The sequence below is a fragment of the Molossus molossus genome, unplaced genomic scaffold (assembly GCF_014108415.1).
Source record: "Molossus molossus isolate mMolMol1 unplaced genomic scaffold, mMolMol1.p scaffold_m16_p_4, whole genome shotgun sequence".
Classification (NCBI taxonomy): Eukaryota; Metazoa; Chordata; class Mammalia; order Chiroptera; family Molossidae; genus Molossus; species Molossus molossus.
The window spans coordinates 91,545,452-91,573,296 of record NW_023425377.1 but is presented as its reverse complement, the minus strand read 5'-3'; the positions used below and the strand labels follow the sequence as shown (position 1 = coordinate 91,573,296).

Here is a 27,845-nt window from a genome sequence, read left to right as displayed (position 1 = left end):
AATCATACAAATTCTAATATTTTGTAATGTATTTCCTGGTGACTTAAATATATGTATCTTCTCAAGCAGTTTATTCCAGGGTACTCTGGTTTTATTTACCCCCCCAAAGTTTGTAACACTTGTCTGAAGGGCTGAGAAGGCTGACTGATATCAAAGAACACAAAGCAGGTCTACCATCTAAAGGGCCATCACTTCCCACCACTCTCATAGGTGTTGGTTAGATCACCCTCCTAGCCCAGCTGGTGTAGCTCAGTGGTTGAGCACCAACCCATGCACCAAGAGGTCGCCAGTTCGACTCCTGGTCAGGGCACATGCCCAGGTTGTGGGCCCGATCCTCAGTGGGGAGCATGCAGGAGGCAGCCAATCAATGTTTTCTCTCATCGATATTTTTCTCTCTCTCTCCCCCGTCCTCTCTAAAATCAAAGAAAAAAAAAACACCCTCCTAGATTTTAGATTCCCCATGAATCGTGAAGAAAGGAATTTTGTGAAAGCAATTAAGTTACATGTAGAACACACTTGTAAGCACATGCACACACACACAAACCAGACAACTATTCCACCCCCTAACTCCCACTGCCATGGTTTTGACAAAATTCACATCAGGAGACAGATGTGGATGGAGCTTTCTGGTCATCTTCCTGGGGAACTGTAGTGTAGTAAGTAGGTACTTCACAAATTCCCATTGCAATCCTGTATCATATGGTGTTACACTATTAAATTAGTCATTAACCTGTTAACATTCATTCACTTAATATTTATTAAGCACCTGCCAGGTGTAAGCCCTTGTGCTGAATGCTAACAGGTGAATAAGACAGAGAACACCAATAGAAACCATTTTCTTATATTTTCAAGTGAGATGAAGTTATACAATGTAGAGGCAGAAATACATATCAAAATTTGCATAACTGTACTTTATGTTGTAAAAAGTTAAAGGAGTAGTAAAAAGCTAGCTACAGATCATTTTTAAAAACTGTCTGGGTAACTTACCCTCTCTAGAACATATATAAATTCAGAAATTCTGTTAGTGTTACTGTTAATGATATCATGCTTACATATCTTCAGAATCAGAAGGTCCTTCTTTAATGTGCTCATCTTCGATTTCGTCCATTTCAAGATTGTCTTGACGTACATCTCCTACCGTGGGAACGTCCATCAGTGTTCTGAACAGCTTTGAGAGATCTGGAAGTGAACATGTCCTCAGCATCTAAGAAAAGTCAATAGATTTCTTATTAGGAGTACGACAATTAGAAAATAACAACAAAGAGTTAGAAAATTAGAGCTAATAATAATTTCGTTATTATATATGATATATAGTAAGGGCTGACTTGTCCAAGGTGAGAACTAATTCTTTTGAATTTCAGTGAGGAAACTAAACTCGTGAGTTGTGTTTGGGATACAGCACATATAGGTTTCAACACAGTTGCCTTTTTTTTTTTTTTTTATCCTTACCCGAGGACACTTTTCCATTTTTTGTTCACATAGAGTGGGAGGGAGAAAGAGAAAGAGAGAGAGAGAAACATCGATGTGAAAAGAACACATCGAGTGGCTGCCACCTGCACGATCCATTCAGGGCCGGGGACAAACTGCAACCGAGGTACGTGCCCTTAGCAGAAACCGAACCCGGGTCTCTCTGGACCACAGGCCGACGCTCTAACCGCTGAGCCAAACTGGCCAGGGCTACAGTTGTCTTTTGAAGGTAGGGAGAGGCAGTTTTTTGAGATGTATGCATGGTATGGAATTGGAAATCTGTCAGGAAGCAGGCAGTGCCAGAAACTGCCAGTTTGCTCCTTCTCACTCGTGGTCCATATTGCCCCCTTTCACAGTATCTCTTCTATGTCTTCCTCTACTTTCCTCTGGTCAACCCTCTGTATATATTTTTGCCCAAATCCTGGAGTTAGTCTGAGGTTTGGCTAAATACCATTATACATGATTGGTGGCTCTTCTTATCACTTTATCACTCGGAGATGCTGGCTAGCCAACACTGGTTAAACCAGGGACCTCAAATTAGTGCAAAAAAAATGCCTAACAATGCTTCCCTGAGCAAGGGACTGTGAGTGGAGCCTTTCCCACTATGGAAGGCTAAAAAGACAGGTCCTTCCATGCTGAGAATCATTGTAGGAGCAGGGTGGGAAGGAACTCAGCAAACTGAGCTGAGAAAAAACTATGTATATAGCTGAGGTGTTTAAAATATGAATTTGTGTTGGATAAGACTAGGGATATTAGAAATAGCTTCTGTCCAGCAACCTTTCAACAATTAGAATAGGATGCCAATGAGTAGACAGTACTACAAAACCAATACCAATTATATAAGTCTCAGGGTTGGGTTAACCCTAAAGGAATTTGTGAGATCAGAAACATGACTCCCAAGGCCCTGATAAGAACCCTACGCCAGATGGGAGACTATGAAAACATAATGTTTAGCATATTAATGAAAATGTATATACTTGGCCAATTTTACTGGTACAGTCTGTTCTTCAGAATAAAAAAGGATAAATTTCCATTATTTGAACATAATTTACATAGTATAGCACTCAAAAGGAAAAAATGGTTACAAATGACAAGATGAAGATACACTGCTTGTTAAAACACTTAATAGTCTTGAAATTATGTCTTTTGCTGAATCTCCAACTGTTAGCAAAATTTATCCTTGACTTATTATTTTAACATTTTGAACCATGTACATTATAAACCAGCATTATGCAAAATATATACCCAATAACAGTTTCTTCATATACATGCTAATCAATAAAAATTAATAGCATATAGTCATGGACACAGAACAGTGGGGTGATCGTATGGGGGGAGTGGAGATAGAGGAGGGCACATATGTGATTAAAAAGAAGAAAAAATTAATAGTTTATATGCATTACACACCTAAATACAAAGCAACTACAAAATGATAAAATATATATATTTTAAAATATGTTTTTATTGATTTTAGAGAAAGGGAGAGGGAGCTAGAAATATCAGTGATGAGGGAAACATTGATCAGCTGCCTCCTGCACACTCCACACTGGGGAATGAGCCTGCAACCTGGGCATGTGCCCTGACTGGGAATCGAATTGAGGGCCTCCTGGTGAATGGGTCAATGCTCAACCCCTCGGCCACATTGGCCAGGTACAATGCAGTATTTTTTAGGTTGACATCAATTTGAGCCCTGGAAAATCATTTCAATTCTAATTTATTCCCTTCACGAATTAAAATAACTTTCATAACCAAACACAACACAGTTAGGAAGAAATTTCAAGTGGTATGTAATTTGACAACCTTCTTCTCAGAATGGGTTTACACACCTACCAACCCAACAACTATGTTAAAAATCATTGTCTTCTCTGATAGACTAACATGTTAAAGTTTTAAATAGGATATACATCTTTAGTCAGAAAATTTTACATAAGAAAGCTTCCAGTTCTATCATTTTGATTCTACTGTGTTTTTTTCATGTTGTTAAAGTAATATTCTAGTTTTAACAATCATATCTTCCTGAAAATAGCAATAACATGTTGCCTGAGGTCTTTATAGTCAGACTAAATTTTTCTAGATTCTTTAGAGCATGATTTTACACAGATAGCATTTAATGATATTATAAATCAAACAGGACAGCAATGTTTAAGAAACCTTTAAAACATTAAAAGAAATATGCTTCCTTTAGATACTTTTATTGTTGGTTTAGTTCTATTTCTTTCTCAAAAATGAAGAAAGCCACGCTAACACAGTAAATGAATTAATATTAGTTGCACTAACAGAACTTCACACGAATTCTACTTGAAAAAATCGTCAACTCACCTTTTCATCTGTAGTGTTTTTCATATAAAATTATAAATTACTAATACTCTGGTTATACTATGAAATGGTTTATAATGAGCACATTTGTTTAGATTCTGTTTACTGTAAATAAAGTACAACACTGCACCCACAAAATAGCTTCTACAATCCTGACCTGGTGGCTCAGTTGGTTGGAGCGTTGTTCTGTACACCAAAAAGGTTGCAGGCTCGACTGCCGGTCAGGGCACATACCTAGGTTGCGGGTTTCTTTCTCTCTCCTTTCCCCTCTCTCTAAAATCAATTTTAAAAAATCCTCAAGTGAGGATAAAAAAATATATAGCTTCTACAAATATTTGCTCACTCCAACCCATAAACCGGGTTAAAAATGAATTTAAAATACTAATTTAAAAATTATGAGCACTTACCAAAGGCAAAAATTATGAACATTATCTAAGAATTGATATTTCAGCAAATCAAAAGAAGACACTTAAGGTACATGTGTTAGTTGTGAATTGATATTAATATTTTCTCCCATCTTGTATTTGTTGTAACAAAAAAAGAAATTCTCAAGTATTCATAGAGATCGGTTTTCCACACCACTCTCCAGATGAGAAAAGTATCAGTGGAACACATCTGGTTTCTCTTCACTTATTATTCACTGTCCCCTAAAGAAGGAAGGACTAAAGGGAAGGACAAGTAGCTTTTTCATTTGGGAACCTACATTATGTTTTTACATAAGTCAAATCATGAGAAGATCACATCTTTAGACTATTTTATTTTGACCTTTTACAAATTTAGCCTCAGTGATCTTCTTTTAAGTGTTATACTCTCAATTTTATCACATCATTCTACTACATAGACGCTGTGAAAACTGCTACCGCATTTACAGTGTTTCTTGTCAGAAGCAATGCAACCCAAAAAACAATGTAAGTCTAGATTCAATGGAAATATCCCTTCAAAATGCAAGTAAAATAAAAATATTTTTAAATGAACAAAAGCTGAAAAAAATTGTTACAAACAGTGCTGTGCAAGAAGTGATAAAGGGGATGCTTAGAGTTGAAGAAAATACCAGATAGAAACCTGAATTCTACACAAAGAAATGAAGAATGTCAGAAATAGTAAATATGTAAACAAAAGACTTTCTCAATTTTTACTTTCTATAAAAGATAACAATGTTTAAAGCATAAACAATAGAAATGTTTTGTGGAGTTTATAACATATAACAGAAATAAAATATATGACAACAATATCACTAAGAGAGTGGAAACCAAAGTATACTGTTGTAAGGTTCTTATATGTGAATTGGTATCATATTATATGAAGAAAAACTGTGATAATATTAAGAAAAAACTGTGAAAACTAAGAATTATTACTAAATACTTTTAACATCTACCTTGTAGGAAAATAGTACAGATGAAATAAAATACTAAAATATTCAATCCAAAAGGAGAGAATAAAAGTAAAAAACAAAAGAAATGATGAGAAAAATAGAAAACATATAGCAAAATAAGTTTAAATTCAATCATAATGATAAAATATCCAAAATTACATTAAATCTAAATGGTCTAATCACACTAATTACAAGATCATCAGTCAGATGGTTAAAAAGCAAAACCCGACTACATAACTACAAGAAATCTATTTTAAATATAAATTTGATTAAAGTAAAGGATGTTAAATATATAAAATATAAATATTAAACATAAGAAAGGTGGAATGGCTATATTAAAACGAGACAAAGTAGATTTCAGAACAAGGTGATATGACCGGGAAAACAACTGAGTTATTTCATAATGATAAGGGGGCTAATTCATCAAGAAGACATGAAGATTATTAATTTACATTCAACTGACTGGAAATTTCAACACTCCTTTCTCAGTAAATGATAAATAAATAGAAAGAAAGTCAGTAAGGATATAGAAGACTTGAATAATACTATCAAAGAGGAACACTTCCTAATAGTAAACATTAATTTATCCAAAAGACATAACAAGACTAAATTTTTATTCACACAATAGCAGAACTTCAGAATACATGGAACAAAAACTGACACAACTGAAAGTAAAAATAATTATACAAGTGTAGTTAACATTTACCATTTACTTTTCTCAGCAACTGATATTTAAAGTAGACCAAAAAATCAGTAAAGATAAAGACTTGGACCACACAATCAACCAATTTGCTTAATTCTTGACATTCACAGAACTTTTCACCCAGTGAGAGAATAACACACATTCTTTTGTTTTGTTTTTTTTTGGTACGTGCCCCTAGTGGAAACCGAACCCAGGACTCTCTGGTCTGTAGGCCAACACTCCAACCGCTGAGCCAAACCGGCCAGGGCATAACACACATTTTTTTTTACAGAGATCTGTTAATACTAGCAGCTGCAAGCAGAGGAAATTCAAAAGTGACTTGTGAGAATAGAGAAAAATTAGGAAATTATGACATAAAGGAAGCCAACAGGAAAAATGATTTAAAAAGTAAAGTATATATCAAGTCTACTGAAGGAAGAAAAGTAAAGAAAGGTGAGAGAGAAAAAGGTACAGAGAATTTGATAAGATACCAGTAATTGATGATTGGACAAGAGCAATTTTAGTAAGCAGTGGGCTGAAAACCGTATTAGAACTTACAGGATAGCAAATGGAAGTGGAGACTGCAAAGATGCAGCATGTTTAAGATGTCTGGTTTAGAAGGAATCAGAGAAATGAGGTGGTTGCTAGAGGGCATGTGCTCAAATGGAGTTCGTATTTATGATGGGAGTCAACAACACATGATGGTGAGGAAATCCACTGTACAGGATGAAGGTGATGATACAGGTTAGAATGATAAAAGTAAAGGGAGTGAATTTCTTCAGAAGGTGAGAGAGGTTAGGATCCAAAGCACAAGATGGAGTTCCTTTAATAAAAAAAATAACACAAAGAGTGTAACTTAACATTTTAAAAAAAGAACTTTATACAGAAATCTTTCAAGGCCATCATTATAAAATGATTACTTACTATTTTGGCCCAGTGATGAAATCTCATATTTCAGAGATTTATGGAATAGGTAAATATGGTTTTTGTCCTTGCCTGAAATGGCAACACATTGATTTGATTTTCTAATTTTTTTTCTTGCCTTTCCCTCTAACATGAAATCTGCTGTGCTGTGTTTACTTCCAGAGAAAGTACATTTATAGAACTAGTGAGGCTAAAACTAAGGTCACAAAAGAAAAGAAAATAATTGAATGTATTATGTAAGGAGTAGTAACTTTAAAGACAGTAATGAGTTTTTAAAAAGCTTTGGACTAAAGACATCTTTACTACAAAAGGAAGTGCATGAGTTATATGACAATCCTTGTCTGTCCCATCAAGGATACATCAAGTTTATATCTTTGAACATCTATTAGATAAATGAGAGTATTTAGCAATATCTACACTTAAGATAAGCATAAAAAAATACTACACAAAATAAAAACTTATGTAATTGGAAAATTAATTTGAAAATCAAAATGACATATTGAAAAATCAAGGAAGGGCCCTGGCCAGTCTGGCTCAGTGGTTAGAGTGTCGGCCCACAGACCACAGAGGCCCAAGTTCAGTTCCCGCTAAGGGCACGAACCTCATACCTCGGTTGCAGTTTGTCCCTGCCCCAGCTGGGATCTGTGGGTGGCAACCACTCAATTTGTCTCTTTCATGTCAATGTTTCTCTCTCTCTCCCCCCCTCCCTCCCTCTCTCCCTCCCACTCTATTTGAAGATAAATGCAAAAATGTCCTTGGGTGAGGATAAAATAAATAAATAAAAACCAATAAAGGGCCCAGCTGGTGTGGCTCAGTGGTTGAGCATCGACCCATGCACCAAGAGGTCACTAGTTTGATTTCCGGTCAGGGCACATGCTCAGGTTGTGGGCCAAATTCCCAGTGGGGGGGGGGGGGTGCAGGAGGCGGACAGTAGATGTTCTCTCTCATGGATGTTTCAATCTCTCTCTCTCTCAAATCAATAAAAAAAATTAAAAAATAAATAAAAATAAAAACCAATAAAGGACAAAAGAATTCAGGCAATTATTTCATATCTAAATAAATATATAAAAAATGTTAAACCTTACTGGGAAATATAGAAATACAAGTTTAAAAAAATTAACATTATTACTCATTCATTTAACACACAATATTTAAGTAAATGATAGTAGTTGGTGCCATTTAGGGCACAGACTCTCACATACCATTGATGGCATTATAAACTGTTTTTTTTTTAATATGTTTTTGTTGATTTCTGAGAGAGGAAGGGAGAGGGAGAGAAAGATAGAAACATCGGTGAGAGAGAAACACTGATCAGCTGCCTCCTGCACAACCCCAACTGGGGACTGAGCAGGAAATCCGGGACTGTGCCCTGAGCGGAAAATGAATGCCAACCACCTGAGCCACACCAGCTGAGCAATAAACTGTTCTTGCTGGGGAAATCTGGAAATATATAACTTTTTGAATTTCACTTATAGATATTTATTTTATGGAAATAATTGTGGATATGTACAAAGACACAGATGTAGGGGGTGGCGATCATAAAAATTGAAATGTAAAGGCCCAAACCTAAATAGATTGGTTTAAAAATTATGATATAGCAGAACAAATGGAATTTATGGTCATTAAATATAAGAGACTATTTAACAATATGAAAAAATACTTTTTTTGTAGTAGTAATATTTGTAATAAGATTACAATACATACTACATAGAAAAGCAGTTGAGAAAGAATATGCCTATATCTTATTTTGGTAAAAAGTTATATAGATAAAAATTATATATATGAAAAGTAACATAACAAAATGATATGTGATTTTTTCTTCATTTGTATTTTAAAACTCTCTATAGAGATCATGTTCTAATTTCTTATCAAGAAAAAATGTTTACATATTTAGCAAGTGAGAAAAGAAGTTTGAAAAACTTTTATCAGAAAGTACATATGGACATCTATTAATCTTTCTATGTACAAATTAGGCAATATGGCACTTCTATCCATTTAAGATATACTGCCTAAACTTACTTTCATACTAAAATTGAAAGTTGGATTGGGTAGTGGAAAAGAGGGTGTAACAAGGATATTTTGCTAAATAAAAAGAAAACCCTATAAAAAGAATCTTGAACAGGGAGCCAATGAAAGAGTCTTTGTCGTGACTATTTTCAGTATCTCAGAGGATAAAACAGGTTTTTTGTTGTTTTTGTAAATTGTTGATGTGTGTCTGAATATACGTGTTTGTGTCTTTAAAGGATTAAAACTCAATATTATGGTTTATCAAAGAAAACTAATCCATAACAATGTTACCAAATGAATAACATTTTCCATGTGAGGAGCATACTTGCCTTTGGGTTGTTTGCATCAAATAAACCAGTTGAAAGCCCAATCAGCAAGGAATTCTTGTTTTTATTTTTTGGTGGTGAATCAGAGCGAGATCGAAGTGGAAAGGATTCTTCTGGTGAATAAAGAATTGATTGAATTTGAGACACTACATTCAAATGTTCAGGATGAACCACTTTATGGAAAAATGGTTCTGGCTGCATAGATTTATCTACATCACTTTTAGAGTGCTGAGGATCATCTATTCCAGGTTCTGTGGTATAAAGGAAAGATTATGCGATAAGTCTATATAGTACTTGAATAAAAGTTCTAAGTTATATTGATAAGTCACAGTATTTAATACAAATTCTAGCAAAAAAAAAACACCCCAAAACTTCATGTCTATCAGAAAAACAAAATCAAAACCTATACAGTAATTCTCAAAACCTATACAGTAAAACCTAACTAATGTTGCCAATAGGTTCTGCAACTTTAACCAAAACGACATATAACAAAACCAATTTTACAAGAGGCTGATATAAACAAGAGTTAAGTTCCTACTATGTCTCATCAATGTTATAAAGAAATGACATCAAAACCAAACAATGTTTGTTATTAGAGGACCTGCTGTTATACTATCTTGTAAATAACCTTTAACAGGATACAGTGTTCATTTTCAGAAAGCAGATTTAATGTGATATACTTCCATCACATTGTAGATTCTAAAATGTACACACAAATGCAAGAAAATGTGAAGAAACACTGTTTATACACTCATATTTAGTTTAGGTTTATCTTTGTTCCTATAGGTTAGATATAAAAAAGTATGCTTCTTATATTTTAATTAATACTACTGAAAATAAGAGAACAACTTACTGAATGTCCTTAGTATACTGGCTTAGTTTTGGGAAGCAATTCTTTTCATTTTGAACATTCAATAAAATAACTGATCTAAAAGTTTTATTGCTCACATTGTCAAACAATCCAGGTTTTTAAATGCAGAGTCCAGTGCTCTATGTCTATGCCATATTTTAAATGATTGAGGTGCCTGATAAGGAATACTCTCTATTACTATATTGCCCAAATAAAACAAATTAGTGTTAACAACCTTCCAGAAAGCAATTAGACCAATACAAGGCTGCTTACCTATTTGAACTTCACTAAGTTGGTCGACATTTGAGATTCCATCTTCAGAAACTTCATTTAGCTGAATGGTGATCCTATCTTCTAATCTGCCACATATAGATAAACCAGTTTACTAGAAATAGCACTCTCAAAAAAAAAAAAAAAAAAAATAGAACTCAAGTTTACTAGCATGCTGTGATCCCTCTTCAAATATTTTTCTCACTTATATGTACACTTTCTCTCATAAGCAGTGTATTTTTTACCCCGTTCAAACATTTACCAATCATAATCATTCACAAAAACCAGCCTCATCATTTCTTATAACAGTGATTCCCAAAGTATGGCCCCCAGATAACACACACAGAAACTTGTTAGAAATGCAAATTCTCAGTCCCCACAATACACCTGTTAATCAAAAACTTTGGGGGATAAGGTCAAGCAATTTATTTTAACAAATGTGAAAGCAATTCTACTGCTTGCTAATGTTTGAGAACTACTTCAAGTAATCAAAATGCCCCTTAATAGCAGAGAAGAAAGTAATTGTGATATAGTAATACTATGAAATATCATATAGCTATTTAAAAAATGAAGCAGACATCTATATGAACTGATATGGTATGATAGTCAAAATATATTATTAAGTAAAACAAAGAATTTATAGGCCAATTTGCATTTTTTTTATTCTTCACCCAAGGGTATTTTTCTATTTATCATTAGATAGAGTGGGAGGAAGGGAGAGAGAGAGAGACAGAGAGAAACATCAATGTGACAGACACACACTGACTGGCTGTCTCCCACATGACCCGACCAGGGCTGGGGACAAACTGCAACCAAGGTATGTACCCTTGACTGTAATCGCACGCATGACTCATTGGTCTGTGGGCCTATGCTCTAACCGCTGAGCCAAACCAGCCAGGGCCCAATTTGTATTAAATGGTATTAGGTTAGATTTTGAAAAAATGGTGTGTAGCAAAGTGAAAAGAGTAGAAAGATATGAACAAAAACGTTTTAACCCTCATAGGGAGTGAATTGAGGACCAAAGGTAAAGAAGAAATCAATTTTTATTTTAACATAGCTGGAAATTAAATAAATGTATATTTTTTAACATAAATTTAAAGATTACAACAGATATTTTCTACCAGTGTGCTGCAAAATATTTTAAAACATGCAATATCTGATTATTTAGTCAGGGGCACTGACCTCTTTTCCCTTAGATTGTCAAGTAAAAATAAATGACAACAGCCAACACAACAAAAGCCATCTGGTGTGAAGGAATCAAAATTATACCTATTTTTTTTTTAGTCAGATAGGCCAAAAATATGTTTTTTGGTGTGCTACAGAATTTTAGTAATTAGTTTATATGTGTCATGAGATGAAAAGGGTTGAAAAATCACTGGACTAGAAGAATATATTCCAAAAGGTACCAGTATTTTATATCTGGGGGTTTGATTTATAGGCAGTTTTTATTTATTTATTTATTTTTTTACCCTCACCCGAGGACTTTTTTTTTTTTTTTTATATTTTGTTCAGATAGAGTGGGAGGGAGAGAGAGAGAGAGAGTGAAACATCAATGTGAAAGGGACAACCCACCAAGGCCAGGGACAAACTGCAACCGAGGTACATGCCCTTAGCGGGAACCGAACCTGGGTCTCTCCAGACCGCAGGCCAATGCTCTAACCGCTGAGCTAAACTGGCCAGGGCTATTTTTTTAATACTTTTAATCCATCTCAAATCTAAGTAGTTTTGCCCTGGCTGGTGTGGCTCATTCATTAAAGCGTTGACCTGCAGACCAAAGAGTTGAGGGTTTGATTTTCTGTTTGATTCATGGTAAGAGTACATACCTATGTTGCAGGTTCGATCCCTGGCTCATGAGGGAGGCAGCCAATGGATGTGTCTCTCTTACATTGATGTTTCTCTCTCTATATATCTCTCATCCTCCCTCCCTCTTCATCTAAAAATCAATGGGAAAATATCGTTGGGTGAGGATTAACAACAACAAAAATATCTGCAAGGAGGAGAGAGTGCGATTTTGCTACATGGGGATAGAGGTGGAAAAGATACTTTTTACTGTATGTCTTTATATACTTTATTTCTGAACCACATTGATGTAATATCCAAATATTAAATTATTTTATAAGGTATTATAAAAATAGTTTACAGTATAAAATTAGATTATTACAGTATTTCTTAAAAGGGAATTACAAAATGAACCCAGGTTTTGACATGCAAGAAAAAAGAGGTAACATACTCATTTTCCTTTGTTTCTTTAATCTCACTAATCCACCCGTCGATAACAGGGCAAGGTAAGCTACCATCTTTGTTTGCTCCACTTGGCTCTTGTAGAACTTCTGTGTCCAAGTCATCAGGTTCTGAAAAGCAAAAACATAATAAAAACATATCTTAAAGCAAAACTAGTTTAGAGAAAATAGAATACATTTCTATAAATTATCATTACCCAGTTTTAGTCTAATATATTAATTATAACAGGAAAAAGTAAATGTTTTATCTATAGATATTTATTTATTTATTTCCTCACCTGAGGACATTTTTGCATTTTGTCTTCAGATAGAGCAGGAAGGAGAGAGGGAGGAAGAGAGAGAGAGAAACATTGATGTGTGAGAGACACACTGACTGACTGCCGCCCTCATGACCCCAACCGGGGCCGGGGACAAACCACAACTGAGGTACGTGCCCTTAGTGAGAACCGAACCTGGGACTCTACAGTCCACGGGTCAACGCTCTAACCACTGAACCAAACTGGCCAGGGCTTATTTATAGATCTTTAATCTTACTGTTGTACTAACTCTAGTTTAGCTGCTTTTGAAATGATAGTTTTCCTTTTGCATTTTTCACTGCAATAAAAATACTAAAAAGAAATATTGTACACTGAATTTTTATTAGTATATAAAATTTTCTCTTCCTTACAATTTCAGTAATGTGGAAATTGTTTTATAGAAGGTATAAAAATTAGCCCGGCCAGTGTAGCTCAGTGGATTGAGCATGGTCCCATGGATTGAGAGGTCCTGGTCTGAGTCCTGGTCAGGGCACATGCCGGGGTTGTGGGCTCGATCCCCAGCAGGAGGTGTGCAGAAGGCAACCGATAGATGTTTCTCACATTGATGTTTCTATCTCTCTTCCTTCCTCTCTCTAAAAATCAATAAAAACATATTTTTAAAAAAGAAGATATAAAAATTAGTTTTAAAATAATAGTATCTGTGGTTAGAAACAAGGAAGAGGAATAAATTATAATATCACGGATTAGTAACTCACAGGAAAGTTCAATCATCAAAATCTATCTTTTAACAACCAAAAAAGGGAAAAATCCTATTACCTAGACTTTTACAATGACTGAAAACATAATTGAAGTGCACTGAATATAATTTCCTAGACCTTCAAACAATGGAAAACCAGAATACTACCTCTGTTTTCTGGCAGTGGCTGGTGTTTCATCTGGTTGAGCTTTTCTGAAAATAAACAGTGGTGAGAAGCACTTTTCTTTCTTTCTTTGTCAACTACCCTAACCTCCAATTCAGAGATCAAGGCTATCTTCTTTAAGCCATCACCCCCTCTTTTTTCCTGAAATTCAGATATTCTTTCCTTCTAGATTTTAAATGTTTCCAATTAGCTATCTTATTTAGAAAGATAACTGATATTATATCAATTCTTAAAGTTTTTTTATCCTTACCCGAGGACATTTTTGCATTTATCTTCAAATAGAGCGGGAGGGAGAGAGGAAGGGAGAGAGAGAAACATCGACGTGAAAGAGACACATCGAGTGATCACCACTGACACAACCCCAACCGGGGCCAGGGACAAACTGCAACCAAGGTACGTGCCCTTAGCAGGAACTGAACCCAGGACCCTCTGGTCTGTGGGCTGATGCTCTAACCACTGGGAAAACCGGCCGGTGCTCAATCCTTAAAGTTTTTATCTTTTATTCAAATAACTTTTTTTGGGTCACTCATACAAGGTGAGCACTTGGTGGAATCCTTCTTATTTACTTTTTAATGAACAATTGTTCTCTAGTACCTTAAGCTATATAACATTGACTTATTCTACAAACTAGATTTGTGATAGTTTTGCTTGCAAAGTCTAAAATATTTACTATGTGGCTCTCTTTAGAAAAAATTTGCTGACCCTTGCACTCGGCTATACAGCCTCTATTCTATGCCTTACAGTATTTTTTTTCTTTTTAAAGAAAGGCTTAAGATTCCTACTAATGATGATTCTAGTGAATAAGACTATGATGTTACTGTGGTAAATAAAATACGGTCACACATACAGCAAGTCTCTGACATTTGTCTGATCTAGAAGGGGCCTCTGTTTTCCCTCCCCGTGAGTCTGGGCCAGCACTGTGATTGCCTTGACCAATTGAGTACAGTTGAAATGTTACTATGTGAGTTCTAGATCTAGCCTTTCAGAGAACTGGCATTGTCCACCTAGGTATCTGGAAGCCAAAGCCATCATGAAAGAAGCTTAACTATTCAGGAAAGAGCACATGGCAAGGCCATGAGACTAAAATGAAGAAAAGGAACCCAGCTGAGTGGGCCCAGCCAAGCTCTGCCTAGACAAGGAGTGACATCATCTTCCACCCTTCCAGATAAGCCCAGCTGACAGATGAATACCACTGAGTGGTACCAGTTGATGCCACATGGCAGAGAAGAACCTGCACAACTCCTAACTCATAAAAGTGACAGATAAAATATAATAGTAATTTTAAGCCACTAAGTTTGGGGAATAGTTTGTTTTGCATGAATAGATAACTGAAACAGAATTTCATACCTGAAAATGGGGATGCTGACATAACAAAAGCCTAAACCATGAGCACTGGCTTTGGAACTGAGCAATAGGCAGAAGTGAAAAGGGCTTCAAAGAGACTGTTGGTGAGAGACTGGCCAGTGGAAAAAAGTTATTGGAGGGTGGAGAAAGGGGATTCTTGTTATAAAGCAGCAGAAAATTTGGTACCTGTGAAAACAAGGACAGTAGAAAATGTACTTAACAGACTCCATGATCTAGCTAAGGAGCTATGTAAGTAGAATGTTAAAAGTGCCAGCTAGGTTTTCTAGTAGTCTCTGATAAAGTACAAGAGAGAGACTGATTGAAGAAAGAACTGTTTAGTTTATGAGAACTCAGAAGAGAAAACCCAAGATAATTCCTTCTAGGCAACAAGTTTCTCAAGGGAAGACATGGCCTCAAGACAAACATGAGGCGAGGTCTTCCCCTGGGGAGAACACCAATGCCTTCCCTTTCCCCCCTGTTCTTTCCCCACAGGTGTACCTCTCCTAAACTCTAAGAGTCCCCATGAGACTTGCAACCAGGGGAGCAATGGGCAGTGGCGGCTCATCCCGGGCTAACCCAGAACCTGTCTCTGAGGCACCTTTTCTCTGACTTCCCAGTGAGCCAAAGCAGCCCAGCCTGGGCTCTCCTGTTGCTCCTTCTATGCTAAGCCCTTCCTTGTTCCAATAAATTCTTGCTTGCTTTGCTGCAAACACATACACACACAAAACCAAAAACAAAATAACAACAAACAACATAAAATTTAGGGCAGTAAAATATGGTCTTGGGAAAGATGAAGTAAAAGGTGTGACTACACCCTGGCCAATTGGGCTTACTGGTTGAAGCATGGGCCCATGGACCAAAGGGTCGTGGGTTTGATTCCTGGTCAAGGGCATGTGCCTGGGTTGCAGGTTTGATCCTCAGCCCTGGTTGAGGTCCTGGGGGAGGCAACCAATTGGTGTGTCTCTCTCTCCCTCCTTCTCTCTCTAAAAATCAATGGAAGAATATCTTTGGGTGAGGATTAACAACAACAACAAAGGTGTGACCATAAAATCTGTTATGGCAGAGAAAGATTTAAAGGCATGTATCACAGATGCTATTTGCTGGACAAAAGGTTTTTATAAATCTCAAGTACACTGTCTCACAGAATCTCACAAGCAACTCAATGTAGAGAAGGACTAGTTTTCAAACAAATAAAGTACTTTTGTCAAATGTAATGGATGTCAATAATATTCATATAAAACGCCACAAAATTAAGAAAACTCTTCTAGCAGAAGCACCGCCAGGGAAAGAAACAGTTCAAAAGAGAAGAGTCCTTAAGGACACCAACTTCTGGAGCAAGGGAAGCAAGTCGACAGTGCTGCTTCTGGCTGGACTCCAGAACGTCTATGGACCAATGATCACTACATACTTCCCATTTCTCTTGTTTCTGAAAAGGAGTCTATTCCTGTTTCACCATTATATATTAGGTATATGGAAGGCAAGTAACTTTCTTTTCTAATTATCAGATAGTACCTGTACTGAAAGAACTGTACATAGGTCTGACATTGATAACATCTTTAGACTTTGAGCCAATGTCATAATAAGATGAGGCTTTGAGAAGGGGCACATGTATTTTGGTCAAACAGCCGACTATGGTAGGTTTTAGATGGCTACAAATTCTTTAACATTCTTACCTTTGAGAGGTGTTTTTCCTCCTTGTGAATCTAGGCTGGTTGACTGCCTTGACCAAGGAAGTATGACAGAAGTGAAAAGGTGACAGTTCTGAAACTAGCTTTTAAGAGTACAAGTAGCTTTTACCTAAGTATCTGTGAGCCCTGGGCCACCATATAAAAAGTCAGACTATCTTGCTGGAAAGAGTGCACAGAAAGTCCTGGAAGCTACATGCAGAGGGGGAGGGGCCAGCTTAGCCCCGCCTTCCTGTTATTTAAGCCATTTTGGAGCTGTCGGACCATCCTGGATGCCAGCTGATTCCAAGATAACCCACAGACAAAAGCACATGGATTAAAAAAAAATCACATTAGCCAAGCCTTGACTCAATTCCTGACACAAAAATTATGAGATATAATAAAATGGTTGTTAACACAAAGTTTTGGGATGATCTGTTGTGTGGCAATTAAAAAACCAGACCAGTTACTAATGTATAAAGATATGAACCTAATTTGAGATGACTCACTAAACACATGCACATATTTTGATGATTTGTTTATAAAGAGAAATTAAAATATTATTAAATGAAATCATAGCTCATTTTGATCCATCAACACATACCATCCAGATTTCCTTCTGGTTTCAATGATATCTGTGGAGATAGCTCCCTAAACTTTGGACTGTTTGTCTCAACAGCAGAATCAACAGTAGCTGATGGAATCATTTGAAGTGAAATACATTTTTCTTCTTCTTCTTCAGAAATTAAGGGTTTGTACTTCTCCCCTTCAGGAGAAATCTCTGAAAAAATAAAAAAGAAAAAAATCATTTAAAGTGACTTCAATTTTACCTGTAACAGCATTCAGAGCAAAGTTCAAAAATTGCATTCTTATACCTGGTTAAGCTCTGTTATACATTAGAAATTAATAATTAATTAAGGTGCATGATAGCCACATTTTAAAAAAATATGTTTTTATTGACTTTTTTAGAGAGAGGGGAAGGAAGAGATAGAAACATTGATGTGAGCGAGAAACATTGATTGGCTGCCTCCTGCACACCCCCTGCTGGGGATAGAGCCGAAACCCAGGCATGTGCCCTGACCAGAATCGAACCAGGACCTCTCACCCATGAGACAACACTCAATCCACTGAGCCACAATGGCTGGGCTGATAGCCAAATTTTATTTTAATTACACATAATGATTTCTAGGGTGGTCAATAAATGGTTTCTTTTTCCTTTTAGTAAAACTAATATATATGTATTAGAATGGTATTTTTGAAATTATTAATTAACTGCTTTTGTTTGTTTCTGGTATGTGCTAATTACTTCTCGTTGCTCAGAAACTCTCATACTTTTTAATTGATGCCAGGAGAAAATGGATTTACCTCAGAACAACTCACTGCAGTTATTTACAAGACCCCAAGTCTCTCCCATTCATTCTCTGAAGATGTTACTTTCTAGCTCACTATCAGATCTTCCCGACACTAATTCTGTCTTAATTGATTTAGTTGATTTCTATATCTACATCAATAATCCTTGCAATATCTGGGCTTCTCAGTCCCTCTCCAATGATCTTATATTCACCACACTTCAATCATTTCAATAGTCATATCTTGGAGATTTTATCATTAATCACAGCTCCTCAAAATGTTCAATGTTAAATATTCTACCTTTTAATTTCTAATACCCTATTTCTGTCTATTACCCCAATTCTAAAAAATGTTACTCTGTCAGTACCTACCATGTTTTTTTCCCCCATCATCCCCATTAAAATCCTTCTAAAGTACATAATTATAATCATTCTCTTGAATAAATCCTCAATTCATCCCATGGCAAAATCCCAACCCTGCATAAATTCAATTTTCTGCCTACTATGTCTGTACACACATGGCTTAACTGGTTGGAGAAAAACAGAGAACCTTGCTTATTGGTCTTGATTTCAATCCAACTGGGCCCTTTGTGTTGCCTACGGTCATACTAAATCACTGAGTTAGCAGGAACCGCCCCTGATTCCATTAATTTCCGGGGAAAAAGTTGTGTATAGGTATTTGTTAGTTGTTTTACCTCTTACTTCTTGCTAGTCAATAGAGAACAAAACTACAGTGCTACTCATGTTTTAAATATCTTCCCTTCACCAAGCCCCCTGCCCCAAATTGAGCGTGGTAGAGGCCGCATTTGTGTTTTTGCTCCTTTAGCCTTATTGTTCTGATATAAATCATGTCTACTGAAATCAGAAACAAGAATGCCAGATAGCATCATTATTAAAGATTGCTTTGCAGAGTCTAACAAATGCAGTAAAAAGAAAAAAACATCCCTGGATGGGTAGCTCAGTTGGTCAGAGCATGGTCCTAATACACCAAGATTGCTCATTTTATCCCTGGTCAGGGCACATACAAGAATAAATGAATGCATAAATAAGTGGAACAATAAATCAATGACTCTCTTTCTCTCCCCTTCCTGTCTTTCTCAAATCAATAAATAAAAATTTTTAAAAATAATAATCTAAATAAATATTGAAATAAATAAAGGAAAAATATATCAAATGGAATTACATAACTTCAGGAAGAAATAAAGAGCATTGTAAATAATGAAATTTGAGTAAATTTAAATGAATACTGGTTGCTTAGCAATAATAATAATAATAATATCTATGAGCTACATAAGATATCTGAAAATAAAATACATAATAACAATAGTATAAAAGGATGGACAGGAATACAAGAGTGATATTGTTACAAAGAACATGCATGGTTTGAGAAGGGACATAAATACTAAATTAAGGTATATTTAAATGAGCCTTATGGTAGAATTAAATAAGTATACAAATTATAATCTATAGAACCACAACAAAGGGGTAAGTAAAAAATGTATAATTAAAAACAAGTCCTGGCCGGTTTGGCTCAGGGATTAGAGCGTTGGCTTGCGGTCCGGAGAGACCGCGGTTCAGTTCCCGCCAAGGGCACGTACCTCAGTTGCAATTTGTCCCGGGTCTTGGTTGGGTCGTGTGGGTGGCAACCACTTGAGGTGTCCCTTTCTCTCTCTCTCTCTCCCCCTCCCACGCTATCTGAACAAAATATTGAAAAATGTCCTCGGGTGAGGATTAAAAACAAACAAACAAAAACAAATAGGAGGACAAAATCAAAAGAATAAAAAACAGAATAAATAAAGCATATGAGACAAATAAAAACACATAACAAGATTGTGCATAGATTAAAAACCAAACCAGGCCATAATCACATTATACATAAACAAATTAAATACTGTGCTTAAAAGACAAAGATTGCTGGCCTGAATTTGAGATAAGAGATACATTTAAATATAAGGAGTCAGAGAAACTAAAAGAAAAACATACAGAAAAAAATATATACCAAGCAAACATTAACCAAAGGAATGCTTGCTGGTATGGCTACATGAGATAAAGTAGACTTTAAAGGAAGTAATGCTATCAAAGATAAAAAGAGACATATAATAAAGAGGCCAATACAATAATATAAACAATTAATGCAGCAATCTAAATTGCTGTGCACTAAACTTAGCTTTAAAATATAAATAGCAAAATTTGATAGAATTCAAAAAAGAAATGACGAATCCACAAAAAAGTGAAGATTTTAACACTCTTCTCTCAGTAGTTAATACAATAAGCAAACAAAATAATTAGTAAAACTGTAGAGGATTTAAACATCATGATTCAACAATTCAACACAGAATACACATATACACAACTACACCCAATAACAGCTAAATAACATGCACTTTTCAAGTGAATATGAAACAGTAACCAAAAATAGACCATAAGTTGGGTGATAAAGCAAATCTCAAAAATTTCAAAAGGCTGGTTATTATTTAACAGGAAAGGAGCAAAGCGGAGCCTAGATAATATAGGCATGCCATTTATACAGCTGTTCCAGGAGGTTGCAGGTCTATTCACCACAGATCGATGGGGGAAGGGACTAGACAAAGGCAGTTTAGACACATGCCCAGTAAGGTCTGGGTGATCTGGGAAGATGCTTGCCTATCAGTACACCTAGAAACAGGTAACTGGCTGGAATAGGTTTGGCCACTGCAAGAGCTGGAAATCTGAGTTCCTGAACAAAGGGGGTTCTCTCTCTTAGCCCTCTTGCTGCTCGGGTCTGAATCCTGGCTTCCGGGTTTCTCATGCCTTGCATTTTCCCACATGGCTCACAGCCATGTGAGATCTGCCCAACGGACTGTGACCAGCCTGATGCCTGATGCTAGGCCAGACTCGGCTCCACCATGGAACAGAAACTGGACACTGGCTTTGCTTCTAGCTCTACTAAAGACGCAGTTGCACCTCTTCCAAAACTGGATTAAGGGAAATGGAAATTTGGAAACCAAGGAATGTAACTCCACAAAAATAAAGCCTTTTACCACATCTCATCCTCTCGTGGTGGTGGTGGTGGGCTCCAGAAATGCTTATTCCAGCGGCACCCCAAGAACCCTATTCCCACTGGTGATGAGAGAAAGCAATTCTTCGGTAACAAAATCAAATACAGTATAATATTCTGTGATCACAATACAGTCCAAATAGAAAGCAATAACAGAAAGCTAACTAGAAAATTCTAAAATGTTAAAAAAATAAATGCACAATACTTGCAAATAATCCAAAGATCCAAAGGAATTACAACATAAATTGAGTGCATAATTTAAATCTTCTCAAAGTCCAGATGGCTTCAAGGGTGAATTTTTTCAAATACTGAAGGAAAAAATAATACCAATCTTTCACAAAGTTTTCCAGGAAATAAAAAAGGGAATATTTCCCAAGATGTTCTATAAGGTCAGCAGAACCTTGATACCAAGACACTATAATCTCTTTACAAAAAAAGGATTCTATGTAGACACATCTCATAAATTATTTTTTCTGGCAGTGGGTATAAGGGCTGTGTGGAGAAGGGAAAAATAGTCAAATGGAAAAAAAAACTTTACAGCAACATCATCCAAGGATCAAATATTAAAGAATATAGAAATTCTAGGAAGACAACTAAAGATATAATTTTGTTCTGTGTTTTTTTAAAAAAAATCTCCCTGAATCCCTGTACAAAACAGACAAATCAGGATAGCAAAACCAAATATCCATGAATAACATCCAAATCCAAATCTAGGTGACAGGGTGTCCTCATAAACCCTGGAATACATGTGAAGGGGGGGAAATCATTGACATAGGTAGTAATAGCATCTGTGCAAAAGAAAGCATAGGGAAAGAACATGGCACCTGACAGGCCACAGATCAGGAGATCCCCAAAATAGCCTGCAGTTATTCACAAGCAAGCATGATGGGCCAATTTAAGCAGAGCAGCTGACACAGGAATATTTTTTACACATTCCAAGTTGCAAGTAAATGAAAAGGGTTAATAGTAAAATCAGAAAGGGTTATTATGGCACTCTGGGCCCTAAGGATTCTCAAAACTAACCAAGTGAAATTCCCTTCTAGAACAAAGCATCACATTGAGGAGAAACCACTGGAAGGAAAATCCATATTGATCTGTGCAGGGATAACAGAAACCAAGGAAAGAGACAAGTGTAAGTGTGTGTGTGGCAGGGGGAGGGGGTGGTCAGAAGCACTCAGAAACTACAAGGCCATAATTTTTAAACATTTCATAAAAATAATAGCAGAGGAAGATCTAAGCTATAAAGTTAGAAAAGCTAGTTCACTCTTTCCTCCTAAAAGTTTAGAAAATCTAATTTCACATGCAAATAAGTAACATAATAGGATCACCATTAAATTCTGTACAAAGTCATTAAAAGAAAAAATAGAAGTGGAATAATGTCCCCTGACTGGGGTTTCTCAACTTTGGTACTATTGGGTCACACAATTCTTTGTTTTGGGGAATACTTGTTATAGAATGCATTTTAGGAGATTTACCAGTGACCTCTATCCACTAGATACACCTAGTAACTTTTCTAGGTGACAACCAAAAATGTTTCTAGACAATGCCAAGTGTCCTGTGTGGTCAAAATCACCCTTGGTTGAGAACCACTGCCAGAGATAATGAAAATCTGCAAAACAAATTAAATTTAGTAACCCACAGGGTGGAAGGGGTCAATAGGAGGGAAAAGGGGGGGCATCTGTCATACTCTCAACAATAAAGATAATTTAAAAAAACAAAACAATTAAATCAACCAGAAACATTAAGAACATAACATAAGAGCTCTGGCCAGTATTTCTCAGTGGTTAGTGTCAGCCCATGCACTGCAGGGTCACGGATTCGATTCCCAGCCAAGGGCACATACCTAGATTGCAGGTTCGATCACTGGCCCCAGTCTAGGTCATGCGGGAGGCAACAAATTGATGTGTTTCTCTCACATCAATGTTTCTCTTGCTCTTTCTCTCCCTCCCTCCCTTCCACTCTCTCTAAAAATCAATGGAAAAATATCCTCAGGTGAGGATTAACAACAACAACAGAAGAACATGATATAAGATACAAGAGAACAATATAAATTACATGAAAAAATAAGCAGGAATGAGACGGTTGACTGAGCTCAGGAAAGACTAGGATAAAAATCTTAGAAATAAAGATGATAAAATAAACAAAGATCACACAAACAAAAGACACAATGTCTTAAGAGATATGGAAGGTGAACAAGAGAAAAAAGAAATAAGACACTGTGAACTGTAATTGAAAATAAAATTTAAAAGCAACAAAAAGGATTCAAGATAAAGTGAAAGATAGAGAACAGCAAAGAAGATCCAAAGTACACACAGCATAAGCCCCTCAGTAGACTAAAGAAACAAAAGTAAAAACTGTAACTTACAAACACTTTCTTAAAATTGAGTTTGGGGGAACACTACACAATGAAGAAAACTAAAACTCTGATGAAAAAGATCAAAGAAGAACTAAGTAAATGAAGAGATATTCCATGTTCTTGGACAGAAAGATTCAGTATTGTCAAGATGTAAGTTCTTCCCAATACAATCCTAATCAAATTCCTAGCAAGTTATTTTGTGAATGTTGATCAACTAATTTTAAAGTTTATGTGGAGAGGCAAGAGACTCAGAATACCCTACACAATAATAAAGAAGAAGAACAAAGTTGGAAGAATGGTACTACCCAACCTCAAGAATTCTAAAAGCTACAGTAATCAAGACTTTGTAAAAGCTGCAGTAATGCATTACTGGAAGAGACAAACAGATCAATAGAACAAACAGAACTCAGAAACAGATCACACAAATATAGTCCACTGATCTTTAATAAAGGGGCAAAGGCAATTCAATGAAGAAAGGATAGTCTTTACAATAAATGGTACAGGACAATTGGACATCTATAGGCAAAAAACATGTCCAGACACTGACCCTACACATGTCACAAAAATTAACTCAAAATCAATCATAAACCTAAATGCTAAACACAAAACTATAAAACTCCTAGAAGGTAACAGGAAAAAATCCTGATGATCTTGGGTTTGGCAAAGACTTTTTAGATAGTATACCAAAGGCATAATCCATGAAAGACAGAATTAATAAACTATACTTCATTAAAATTAAAAATTTTGTTCTGTGAAAGACACTGTTGAGATAATGACAACACAAGCTACATACAGACTGGGGAAAATTATTTGCAAATGATATAAACACACAAAGGACCGTTAAACAAAATACATAAAGAATTCTTAGAACTCAACAATAAGAAATTGAACTCTTAGCCCTGGCCGGTTTGGCTCAGCAGTTAGAGCGTCAGCCTGCGGTCTAGAAAGACCCGGTTTCGGTTCCTGCTAAGGGCACATACCTCGGTTGCAGTTTGCCCCCGGCCCTGGTTGGGTCGTGCGAGAGGCAGCCACTTGATGTGTCCATGTCACGTCGATGTTTCTCTCTTTCTCTCTTCTGCTCTCTCCCTCCCACTCTGTCTGAACAAAAAATGGAAAAGTGTCCTAGGGTGAGGATAAAGAAAAAAAGAAATTGAACTCTTAGAACTCAACAAAAACAAACAACCCTATTAAGAAATGGGCAAAAGCTGGCTGGTGTGGTTCAGTTCATTAGAGTATTACCAGAACACCAAAAGGTGGCAGGTTTGTTTCCCAGTCAGGGCACAAACTCAGGTTGTGGGTTTTAGGGACACATATGGGAGGCAACATATCAATGTTTCTCTCTCTCTCCCCCTTCCTCTCTCTTTAAAATCAATAACAATATATCCTCGGGCCGTGGCCAGTGGTTAGAGTATGGCTGTGGATCAAACGGTCATGTGTTCAATTCCCAGTCAAAGGCATGTACCTGGACTGCAGGTTCAATCCCTAGCCCTGGTTGGGGTCATGTGGGAGGCAACTAATCAATGTGTCTCTCTCACATTGACATTTCTCTCTCCCCCTCCTTCAACTGTCTCTAAAAATCAATGGAAAAAATATTCTCAGATGAGGATTTAAAAAAAAAAACAAAAAATATCCTCCGATGAGGATTAAAAGAAAAAAAGAATGGAGGAACACACATTTATGCCTAAACACAACTTTAAAAGATGCTAGATTCAACTTCCTCTTCATTTGAATAATCTGTTAAATTTAAAAATACTTGTTTCATACACACACTCTTCTTCTTTTTTAAATCCGCACCCAAGGACTTGCTTAGAGAGAGGCAGAGAGAGTGAAACATTGATTGGTTGCCCTCCATGCATGCTCAAATCAGGGACTGAACCTGGTGGCACCTTTTAGGTGCACAAGACAATGCTCCAGCCAACTGAGCCACTTCAGCCAGGTGCTGACACTCTTCGTTATGTATAAATGTAATACTGAGCCCCAACACACTCATGGGTCATAAGTGTTTTCTGCACAAGAACTCATCTTCCTGTCCTAGGATAGTGTCTGTCATACCTGCTACAGATATCTTTTAGTCTTTAGTAGACCTAATTCCTGAATCCACACTAAAACATATGCCATTCATTTCAATGCAACGCTCCTATATCTTTCTTCATATAAAACATTGTTTTGACTATTCTAGTTTTCTGGCTCCCCCCATACACATTTCCTTTTCCTTTTATTTTTAGATCCCAATTATGTTATAGCAGATCAAAACTCAAGACTACCATCTGAGACAATTCCTTAGAAAACAAAACCATCTAACTAGAAAATTACTAGAACAAAAAAATTCTATTACAAACACATCTTAAAAATACAATTCAATATTTTTTAATATTTTATTTTGTAATGAGAAAACTTTCATATGGTACAAAGTTCAAAAGACACGGTTGTATAAGTGAGAAGTCTCCTTCCTACATCCCTACCACCAGATTCTACCTAAAAGCAACCATTTTTTTAATTTAAATTTTTTATTGTTGACACTACTACAGTTGTCCTCCATTTCCCCCCACATTGTCCACCTCCACCCGGACCCCACTCCCCCTCCTTTGGCCCTTACCACACTATTGTCTGTGTCCATGGGCAATGCATGTATGTTCTTTAACTAATCCCTCTCTGACATCTGTCAATCTGTTCCATGTATCCATGCCTCTGATTCTATTTTGTCTGTCAGTTTATTTTGTTCATTAGATTCTACACATTAGTAAGAGCATCTGTTATTTGTCATTCTCTGACTGGCTTAGTTTGCTTAGCATAATAATTTCCAGGTCCATACATGCTGTACAAAGGGTAAGAGTTCCTTGTTTTTTATAGCTGCATAGTATTCCATTGTATAAATATACCACAGCTTTTAATTTAATCTTTAATAATATTACTTCCAGTATAGAAAAACAACTGGTTTTTGCTTACCATTTGTAATGGTTGTGTTTTCCAAAAGTTCTGTCTGAAGTTGTAGTTCAGCTTCTCCAAGTATCTTTAGAACAGAATCTGTAGGGCTTTTCCCCCAGACTCTTCTTGGAGATCCTCCAGGATCTAATTTAATAACCTCTCCCATTGTATGTCCTATAAGAAAAAGATACAATAATTTTAATGAAATAACATAATACTGCATTATAAGCCAGATTTAAGGTCTTCCATCCAACTGAGTGCTCCATGAGAAATAAAGGTTTTATCACAATGATATAAACATGATGATGTTTAAAAAGACTTTTAAAAAATGAATGATGAATGATAGAAAGAAGAGAAGCAACTGAAACTACTAATAAAAACTTATCTATAATTGTTTTTTAAATACTAAGAAATTAAACTCTAGTTTTAGGGTCTATAAAAATAGAAAAAATATTGTTTTTATTAAATTTTACTTGAGAAAATAAAAAACTAAGATACTTGAGCAATTATTGGAGGGAATACAAAAAAGATAAAATAGAAATTAATATTTTTTTCTATGAATTTAATTGAAGAGAATAGAAAACAAATCCTAAGATAAATAAATGCACTTGTGGATTCAAAGCAGAGGAAAGTATAACTAAGAAATTTTGTTTTATTTTATCAAATAAATCTTAAGTAGGCAACTGACACTTTTTTTGAAAATAATAATTTTGGGTTAACTTTCAAAATAAAATTTGGGAAAGCAAAAAAATGGAAAATCATCTACTGAAGTTTGAGTCTTTAGAATGTTAGTTAATAATACATTTAGCACATAGGCATCTAGCAGTACGAGAAGGATATAATTTCAAATATTATGGGGTATAAGTCATAAATGTTCAATGGTACCCAAATACTCACTGATACAAATGTTTGTGTACCAGTTCCATCAAAGTAAGTACCTGCAAATTAGCAGGTAATAATCAGTTTATGCAACTGAAATTCTTACCAACAGGAAACCAATTTCTTTAAAAGATGGTTAAATAGCACTGGCTGGTTTGGCTCAGAGGTTAGAGCGTCGACCTGCGGTCCAGAGAGACCCGGGTTTGGTTCCCACTAAGGGCACGTACCTTGGTTACAGTTTGTCCCCGGCCCTGGTTGGGTTGTGTGGGTGGCAGCCACTTGATGTGTCCCTTTCACGTTGATGTTTGTCTCTCTCTCTCTCTTCCTCTCCCTCCCTCCTACTCTATTTGAACAAAAATAAAAAAATGTCCTCGGGTGAGGATAAAAAAAAATTTTTTTTAACTAAAAGATGGTTAAATAGACTAGAGAACCCCAAAAGAGACCTATGACTTATAGCTACTTGGTGTTGGACAAAGATCCCAAAGTAATCTAATTGTGGAGGTGGGGGGGGGTCTCTTTAACAAATGAAACTGGAAAACTGCATGTCCACATGAAAATATATATATTCCGCCCAGCCGGTGTGGCTCAGTGATTCAGCATCGACCCATGCACCAAGAGGTCACTGGTTTGATTCTTGGTCAGGGCACATGCCCAAGTTGT

At 36.1% G+C, this 27,845-nt stretch overlaps 1 protein-coding gene across 6 annotated transcripts in view; it reads right to left on the bottom strand.

The window, feature by feature from the left end:
* The window catches only part of NEK1 (NIMA related kinase 1), a 191,234-nt gene that overhangs the window by 18,504 nt on the left and 144,885 nt on the right, over positions 1-27,845 (bottom strand). For 3 of the 6 annotated variants that reach the window (XM_036240045.1, XM_036240044.1, XM_036240047.1), the window contains 6 exons: positions 26,328-26,480; positions 17,244-17,420; positions 12,445-12,565; positions 10,218-10,303; positions 9,098-9,345; positions 1,053-1,204 (listed from right to left, as the gene is read on the bottom strand). In XM_036240045.1, the coding sequence (XP_036095938.1) occupies positions 1,053-1,204; positions 9,098-9,345; positions 10,218-10,303; positions 12,445-12,565; positions 17,244-17,420; positions 26,328-26,480 (937 nt within the window). Of the gene's footprint in view, positions 1-1,052; positions 1,205-9,097; positions 9,346-10,217; positions 10,344-12,444; positions 12,566-17,243; positions 17,421-26,327; positions 26,481-27,845 lie in introns of those variants that run through there. The other 3 variants (XM_036240046.1, XR_004956413.1, XR_004956412.1) reach the window with 3 other exon arrangements.